Source organism: Egretta garzetta, unplaced genomic scaffold, assembly GCF_000687185.1.
Source record: "Egretta garzetta isolate BGI_Z169 unplaced genomic scaffold, ASM68718v1 scaffold617, whole genome shotgun sequence".
Taxonomy (NCBI): domain Eukaryota; kingdom Metazoa; phylum Chordata; class Aves; order Pelecaniformes; family Ardeidae; genus Egretta; species Egretta garzetta.
Window position 1 is genome coordinate 758,138 of NW_009260188.1, and position 8,871 is coordinate 767,008.

The window sequence follows — 8,871 nt, forward strand, 5'->3', positions numbered from 1 at the left end:
TTTTTAAACCGCTTTCCTGCGAGTAATTGAAGTATTTTTAAACTTTTGCGAACGAGTAAGGTGGGTATCTCCTCAAAACGCGTAATTGGTGGGTCAGTTGTAATGCGTGAATTGGAAAAAAAAATTGTAAGAGGAAAAAGAAAAAAAAAAAGATTGTAAGAGACGTAGCCTGGCAGAAGAGAAGCTCAGTAGGATTGCATTTAAAAAGTAACTTGGCTCTAAATGGAATTTTGAGCTCTCTGTAGGGAGAATAGGTTTTGTTTTGCTGTTTTGATTTTTGATGGTGTGCTTATGCGCATTTAATCATCTTTATTGCAATTGTTTTAGACACCTGTTCAGATAAAGGAGTTTGGTGCAGTAAATAAAATCGACTTCTCCCAGGTTCCTCCGTATAACTATGCTGTCTCAGCCTCCTCAAGGGTAAGTGGATTTTCTGAGGTTTTTATGTTCTCGTCCTTCATTAGGTATTATGAGGGTGAACTCAATGTCTTTTTGTTTTCCTAGATCCACATTTACGGTCGTTACTCTCAGGAACCAATCAAAACGTTTTCTCGCTTCAAAGATGCTGCTTATTGTGCCACATACAGAGATGATGGCAATCTGCTTGTTGCTGGCAGCGAGGAAGGTAGCATTCGCCTCTTTGACATTAGTGGAAAAGCACCACTGAGACAATTTGATGGTCATACTAAGTAAGACAGTGTTGTGTTTTTTCTTTGTATGCGTAAGCTTGTTTGGTGTGTTTGCATACATCTGCTTCGCATGTTGCTGAAAATCTGAATAATATTGATCTATGTTGCTTGCAACTGTCTGACATAGGTATTACTGAAAAATAGATTTTAAAATATAGTTCAGAAATGGAGTGACTTTTTAAAAAAATTCTAAGTATGAATTGAGTACATGAAGGAGTTAATATGTTTTCTAATTCAGGTAGGTGTCTGTTAATATGTTGTCTAGACATGGTCTTGTGACTGCATGGTGCTGATAAGCACATTTCACTTGATGCTGGCAGAAAAAGAGTTCTAATAAGCAGCTAAACAAAGACAGTGAAGAAATACCCCAGGAAGAGCAGGAATCCCTTAAAAAAAACAAAACAAAACAAAACAGGAAAAGCACATGATGGTAGGGTGGGGTTGTGGTGGGGAAGGAGTTAGGAGTTCTGATGTACCAGTGAAGAGAAAACAGTGACGATGCTTGGATTAAACAGATTGCTCTGCTGTGGAAGACCAGTATGTGTTTTTCTCTATCTAGAGCAACAGCAAACCTCCTTTCACAGGAAAGCACACAGGCAGACCTTGAGAGCGGTTTGTATCTGAGATCTGTAGTTGTAGATTGGGTATTATCTTATGTCCTAGCCACTAGATTAACTGTAATAGGGAATGTAAGACTTGGGGAATCTGTGTTTTCTGTCAAAGTCATTCTCTGTTGTGATGTTACAATAATACAGATTTAAATAGTGATTTTAGAGGACAGGAAGAGTGTCCAACCCAGTCGTACTTAAAACACAGTTTTATGAATTTTCTCTAAAGGATAGTGCTAGCACACGGACCTCTAAGTAACAAGTGCAGAATTTATAGCTTTTGAATGAGTATCTGGTAGACCTGTAAAACCTTTAAGGCAGATCATAGCAGTGCTTAGGTAAGCATCTGTCAGCATAACCCTTTTCTGGCTGGAAATATAAAACCTAAAGTGTCTTTAATCTCTGAAGTGAGGCTTTTTAACTTCCAACAGTAAATACTTTGTACTTTTAAGTTAGGCAGAATACTTTAATAAGCTCTTCATACAGACTAGAAACTGTTCTAGAAACAAGTATTTATTTTAATTTTGGATATTGTGGACTTTGGTTTCTAGAGCCGTTCATGTAGTGGGCTTCCTGTCTGATAAATACCGAATATTTTCTGGTGGTGATGATTATTCATCAAATCTGTGGGATATTCCGAGTGCTACAGAAATCGTCTCATACAGTGAACATACTGACTATGTGAGATGCGGCTGTGCCAGTAAAGTGAATGCAGATGTCTTTATAACAGGTTTGGTTTTCTTTTTTTATATATGCTTCTTTTGGATTGAATTGAAGAGAAATGCAGGAAGGTAGTTTTTGATAGTGTAGGCTCTCGTTTATTATATTTTACATGTGGAGGATCTGTGTTCCTACTCAGTGCCTGCTTTGTTGTTCACTTTTTGCTTGCCTTCTAAACTTGATGCTGATATTTGTAGGGAATCCACCTTAATGGGACTTTTCTGACTGACCTTTGACAGTTTTAAGAAAATCCTGTGAATATATCCTTCAGTTGGGATTGACTGAAGTGTTTTATCATGTTTCCAGAGGAGGACACTAGTTCCATGGTAGTTTGTACCAGCTCCAAACTGGCAGTCTTGAAAATGAAAGGTCGTGTGAGGAGCTATTTGAAACCAGTTGCTTTTGGTTTTCCTAGCACTAACTTTCTATTAATCTGTGGTAAATTCCCTTGAAAAAAATAGTATTCATTACTTTAGGAGGCACATCAGGTTGCCTGATATGTGTTGTTATAAATACACTCGATTAAAGAAAGGGAAATAAAATTAAGACTTAAATTACTTTTAAGGCCTGACCTGTTGCTAGGGTTAGAATTAGAAGACTTATGTTGCCCGAAGGCTGTAAATTAACCAGGGTAAACCACAAGGTGTTCTAAGGGTATGGTTTAAAATTATTTCTGTTTGGCAGGAGCTCCTTTAGATTGTAGGATGTGGCTGTGCTAGTTCCTGAAATAATTGAAATGATGAAACTGAAGCTCTTTATGGTGGTGTTTGCAGGTTCCTATGATCACACTGTGAAACTGTTTGATGCACGAACAAAAAGGAGCGTCATGACAATAGAACACGGCCAGCCTGTGGAGAGTGTGCTTTTATTCCCGTCTGGTGGTCTTCTAGTATCTGCAGGTACTTCAGTAAAATCAAACTTCTGTGGCCATAATTTGAGAAATATTTCAGCTGCTTTTTTCTTGTGTGGTGTTTTCGTTTGGTAATGAAGTGGTAAGTGATGTAACAGCTGGATTTCTCAAAGATCCTTACAAATGAATCTGTGTTGATCTGAAGGGTGCAGGTGGGGGTCTTTTTGTCTCTGACTGGATTTTCTTGTAGGTGGTCCAAAAGAAAAAGACATTTCTAATGACAAGATACAGACGTTAATTAGCCCAGTGCTAAAGTGAAGGAAGAAACGTACTTGAGAATTTTTGAAAAGACGGGACTGTATCTTTCTCTTAATGATGATGAGGTTTTTTAGTCTTGTCTGGCCACTGCATCAGAACTCCTGTAACCCAGTGTTACCTAGATTATTTTTGGTAAGGAGTATGTTGAATCATTCAGCTGTGCCTGCAAAATGGCCTAAAAATAGAGCAGGCTTGTAGCGTGTCTTTTCCCAGGAGATAGTTGTAATGGATGGGGATGGGGAGTAGGTACAGAAAACTGTTATGAAGGAGGCACTGTATCGCCCTCTGAAAACTTCTGCAGACAAGCATAAATGTGTATGTATGTCAGACTGTTCTATATGCTTCCTTCTCACAGGAGGTCGATATGTCAAAGTTTGGGATGTACTAAAAGGTGGACAATTACTGGTTTCACTTAAAAATCACCATAAAACTGTAACTTGCTTATGCCTGAACAGCTCTGGACAAAGGTTATTGTCAGGATCCCTGGACAGGTTAGTATATTTTGTGGCTTTGTTGTGATTTAAATTCTATAAGAGTTTTCTTCCTTTGAAAGTTATTAATCAGTGTGAATCTGCATGTGTTTTGGGCTTAAATGCTTTTAACTGTAAGAGATAAACTTATTTGGGGGCTATAACTTGTCCTCGGGCCAAGGTACATACTGAGATATGCATTAACCTTTTCCTCTTATTAGCCTAAATGTCAATAAGAGTTGCATGTGCCATTTGGGAATGCGTGTGGCGAACTTCTGAATAAGCATTCATTTTTCTGAATCTCTAAACTGATCTTTGCAGTCTCCATAAAGTAACTTTTCTTAACTTTTAATACGGTTTAAATAAATGAAAGTGTGTTAGTATTCACCTTTAAAGTGCCTGTTTTTTGTGTCTCTGCTGTTGCTTTTTGTACCCAAGGTGCACGGATGACATGTCCTCCTTGTTTGTTTGGGTTGAGTTGCTGAGTACTGATACTCAGTCTGTTGTCTCTGAGACCTTAGAAACATGAAGTGGTCTGAAATGACAGTGGTCTGTTCTCTTCCTCTGTCCCTCCTGTACTTCCTAGGCTTCCTCAGGCTTTATGATTAACAGAGCATTGTCATTTCAGACCACTTCATGTTCATTCAAACCATGCACACTATTTGTGCAGCTATTTGTCATTCAGTGCTCACAACACTAAAGTCCATACTTGTTGTAAGATAATGTTTTGTTTTCCCATTTGTTAAATATTTCCTACCTTCAACCAAACCATTAAAGAGCAGCTGGATACAAGAATATCTATGGATTTACTTCCAGAAATTGTCAATAGATCTTACATTTAAAATTTAACAACAAATTTGAAGAAATGCTGTCTTAGTGTTTCCTAATAAGCGTTGCTGAAGTCAGATAATCACTACATCTGCCTTCAATTTCTTCTTCTGTCCTTGCCCCATTTTCTTATTTTTTGGGTAAAGGCAATCGTTTCTTGACTTTTGTGTATCTTTTAACAGAACCCTTCTGTGGCAGGAGAGGTAATAACTAAGAAGGTTAGTGGGAGTCTGAGGAATGCTTTGTATAAATACTCCGTTTCCTTAAATGATCTGTAGAAGTTAAGAGTGATGAAATTTCTGTAAAGTGTCTACAGTAAGGCATTAGTAACTAGGTTTTAATCATTACTCTTCTGTATAGGCATGTGAAGATTTACAGTACTACATCCTACAAAGTAGTCCACAGCTTTAACTATGCAACATCCATCCTCAGTCTTGCGTTGTCGGTAAGTATGTTAGAAATCTTTCTAGGCAAGGTAATTACTGATTTATTAGTGAGTTGTAAGTCACTAATTCATTTTTGGCTTCATTGCTATTGGGAGTTTCAGAAGAATGCTGTACATGCAGAGCAGGATGACTGAATATGTTCCTCCTGAGTAAAAAATGCATTAAGATGTTCTAAACATAATACATTCAGATACCAGATGTTACCTGATGAGATCTGTACAAAATTGTGTGTTTACTGAGGACAGTATGTATCATAGGGAAAGTGTTCGGTTTAGAAAGGAAATCCTTTGACTGTAAAAAGACTGTACTCATCTTTTGCCTTTCAGGAACTTTGTGAGTCCTCTTGTGGGGCAGTGATAAAAGAAAAAAAAGTAGTTCATTTGTTGAGAAATTTAGAATAGGGTGAACTTCTATCAAAAGTTATTGGTGTCAGGTTGGTCTGAGGAAGAGAAGAGGAGAGGGCATGAGGTATGAGCACAAACAAACTGTTTGCCATGTGTCTTACTGTCTTGGAAACAGAAAACAAAGACCCTCGTTTCTCTGCAACATCTGAGTTCCAGTGCATAAGTGACCTGCTGGCCAGAAATTTGGAGGCTAGCACCACTTTTTAAAACAATGCTGTTGTCATGTGGTCACCCTCTTACATAGCCTCTGAAGGACATGTAAAAGGGACTGTGAGGGATCTTTACTACCTTTTCTACTTTACTATTGCTCTGCTTTTCTGGAACCTAGGAGAAGGTGTGTGTGTAGAAGTGTATCTTCCGTTCTTTATTTCCTCCCTTATTCCCTACTGACTACAACCCTTGAGTTTTAAATGGTCATATGAGAATGTAAGAGTGGCTCTACTGGGTCACACCAAAGGCTGGTCTAATTCCAGACACTGCTTCCAACTATAGCTGTAAGAATGGTGCTTACGGAAAACTGAGAACAAGTGTGTATGACAAGTTTCCTGATATTCTCCCAAGATGCAAACTCATTTTCAGATGAGAAATCAGCTCATCAGAGTGTAGTTTCTGTGTAATTCAAAGAATTTGTCTTACATAAACCTGCTCAGTCTCTCCTTGAGCTTGGACAAACTTTTAATTTACACTAGATTCCTTGACAAGGAGACACACATTTCTGCTACTTGTTCTGTGAAGAATCGCCTCCTTTTGTTCCATTTGAATCCTCAGTTGTCTTTTCTTCCCATGCTGAAGAGTTCTGTCTCAAGCCAATCTTTGATTCTTCTTGGGGTTTTTTGACTCTTCTTCTGAATCTGCTACTGTTTTGAGAATGACTCGTATAGGATTTAAGATGTGGGTAAACATTGGATTTATTCAGTGGCACAATGACTTCTAGTTTTCATTTCTTCTGTAGTAATTCCTAACACTTTTTATTTGTTTGGGGTTTTTTCTTACCAGTAGTTGAGCATTCAGCTAATGTTTAATGTTTTCATAGAATTATTTGTTAATAGTAACAAGATCAGAACTCACTATTTTATATGTGAAGTCAGTGTTTTTCTCCAGTGCATGATTTAAAATTACAACCTTTAGCATCAAACACATGCAACCTTTGTTACAGAGGTGAAATTTAATACCAAATTTAATACCAGTGACTGGTATTTTGAACAACTTTCACTTGTTTCTCAAAATCCTGCTGTTTCACAGTAGCTTTCTCATAGGTGGTGTTCATGTCTGCTGTATGGCATGTAATAGCCAAAGGCAGTTGTACACCACTGGAAAAAGAAACACCCCACACCTGTCATCGATCATACGTACAGAAGAATGTTAATGCATAAATGGGCTTGCTTCACTAGTCAGGCTGTAGTCCCTCTACATATTTGTTGAAAGTTTATTAGATGGATAATGTTGCTTATGATCATAGCCTTGAAGCTGTCCCTGTTTTGAACGAGGTATTTAACCATGGGACCTCACAGAAGTGCCTTCCAACTTAAGTTATTCTATGATACTGTGATGAGAGCCTTATCATGAAGCATAAAAATTGAAAAATCTGTATGGTAGAGCATGCATCACCAAATAAAACACTAAGTTCCTAACTCTGTGATTTCTTCATTTTAGCCTGAAGATGAAACCATAGTTGTAGGCATGACCAATGGGGTGCTAAATGTTAAACACAGAAAACCTGAAGAAAGGAAAGAAAAGTCTCAAAAGAAGAGACAACCAGCGTATAGAACCTATGTGAAAGGAAGAACTTACATGCCAAAACAGGTATAGGGGTGTGAGAAAATGTATACTGAAGCACGCTTCAATGTATATATTTTTTTTTTTAGTGTGTGCTAAGTTGAAAAAAGGGATGGGAGGGAGGATATAAAGACATAGAAACTTGTTCATGGTAATACATCTAATCCATTGTATGTACGTGTCGGTCTTATTCTGAACTCATCTTTCAATTCTAGGAAGATTTCTGTGTCAGTAAACCCGTAAAACGTGTTTTGAGGAAATACGACAAGCTGCTGAAGAGCTTTCAGTCCTCCAAGGCCCTTGATGCGGTACTGGAGGTAAAGCATTGATTTTTGTCTCATCAGAGTTGTGTGCTGTTGTCTGACATAGATTTTTTTCTGTACAGCAAGCTAATACTTCAGTGTATAACTAGAAAGGAATCAAACTTGTGTGGGTTCTGTTCTGGTTTTGCTGATATCAGCCCTTTTTTGTGTGCAAAGATGTTGCTTTGGTACTAAACTTTTCTTCGGTATGTCCAGCCACCCATCAGGCTTTATACTCCTGAAGTTACAGTTGCAGTCATGCAGGAACTACATCGCAGAGGAACACTGAGAAGTGCGCTTGCAGGCCGAGATGAGAAGCAAGTTAATCTCCTTCTTACCTTTGTGGCAAGGTATTATTTTAACCTGAGTTCTTCCTGACTATTTCGAGACCTGTATTTCTTAATAGCTTTTGCCACAGTCTCAACACATCAGAGGTGGAAGGAACACTGGTACTCTTGAAATCTCACATGCCTTCTGCTTTCTGATATCAGGCTCTGGGTTTTCACTCATAGTACTGGACTGGCTTACCTGTTAGAACAAAAAATTTTTGCTGATAATATGAGTGAGTGTATTTTACTTCGCCAGTCGTTCTACCCTTAGTCTATTATTTTCTGTCTCCTCAATTAAACTTGTGTCTTCATGCACCGGAGGTTTTTGCCAGTCCTCCAACCCCCACTGCTTTCCTGAAAGGAGGAGGATAAGTACTACATGTGGCTTTTTTTGACTCACATCTCTGCTGTTCTGTGATGTCTCTTCATGAAGAAAAAATTATATGCCTGTATGAGAAAGCTGCTTGTTGGTGGGAGGAGTGCAGCTGGCACTGTAAAATTGGGATGTCTTCTTATTTTGCAGGCGTGTGACTGAACCTAGGTTTACTCCTGTACTGGTGACTGTTGCAGATATGATCACTGGTAAGTACAACACAAAATGAATTGTCAAAGCCATATAGCTAGCTTGGAAATAAGGTTAAATGTGCCACACTTTAAAGAAACCAAACCTTTATGGGCTCGTTTATAAGTGTAAACTCAGTGTCAAGAGAACGATCCAAAAAGAGATACCGCCAGGTAACTTTGATCACCGTCAGTATCTGATTTGCACTGGTTGCAGGAAGCTCCTCATGGTCTCTTAAGATTCTTCATGTTTCTGTACTTACATAGTACAAGTGACTTCTGCTTCTCTGGTGAGGTAAAAATCGTATTTGAGGCTGTGAAACCTTCTGTTTCTGTTAGTTTGACTTACTGTTACTGTGAGTACATACTGATAGTTAACACTGTTTTAAGAACACTGTTAAGCCACAGTGCTGCCAGACTCCTTAAATGCATAGCTAAGCAGCTAATTTTCAGGTTTTTATAGATATGTGGATTCTTAAATGACTTTTTCTTTACAGACATTTACCAGCCTGTGGTTGGGCAGTCAGCGATTGTTGATAGGCAATTCTTGAGACTTCAGGAAGCCATCGG

General features: G+C 38.4%; 1 protein-coding gene across 1 annotated transcript in view; it reads left to right on the forward strand.

The window, feature by feature from the left end:
• Positions 1–8,867, forward strand: part of UTP15 (UTP15 small subunit processome component) — a gene marked incomplete at its 3' end in the record, with an annotated part of 9,807 nt that extends 940 nt beyond the window's left edge. The window contains exons 2-12 of the mRNA XM_009642187.2: positions 328–420; positions 505–689; positions 1,849–2,027; positions 2,791–2,916; positions 3,541–3,676; positions 4,844–4,928; positions 6,987–7,136; positions 7,325–7,426; positions 7,628–7,761; positions 8,264–8,322; positions 8,799–8,867. Of these exons, the coding sequence (XP_009640482.2) occupies positions 328–420; positions 505–689; positions 1,849–2,027; positions 2,791–2,916; positions 3,541–3,676; positions 4,844–4,928; positions 6,987–7,136; positions 7,325–7,426; positions 7,628–7,761; positions 8,264–8,322; positions 8,799–8,867 (1,318 nt within the window). The remainder of the gene's footprint in view (positions 1–327; positions 421–504; positions 690–1,848; positions 2,028–2,790; positions 2,917–3,540; positions 3,677–4,843; positions 4,929–6,986; positions 7,137–7,324; positions 7,427–7,627; positions 7,762–8,263; positions 8,323–8,798) is intronic.
• Between the last annotated feature and the right edge of the window lie 4 nt (positions 8,868–8,871).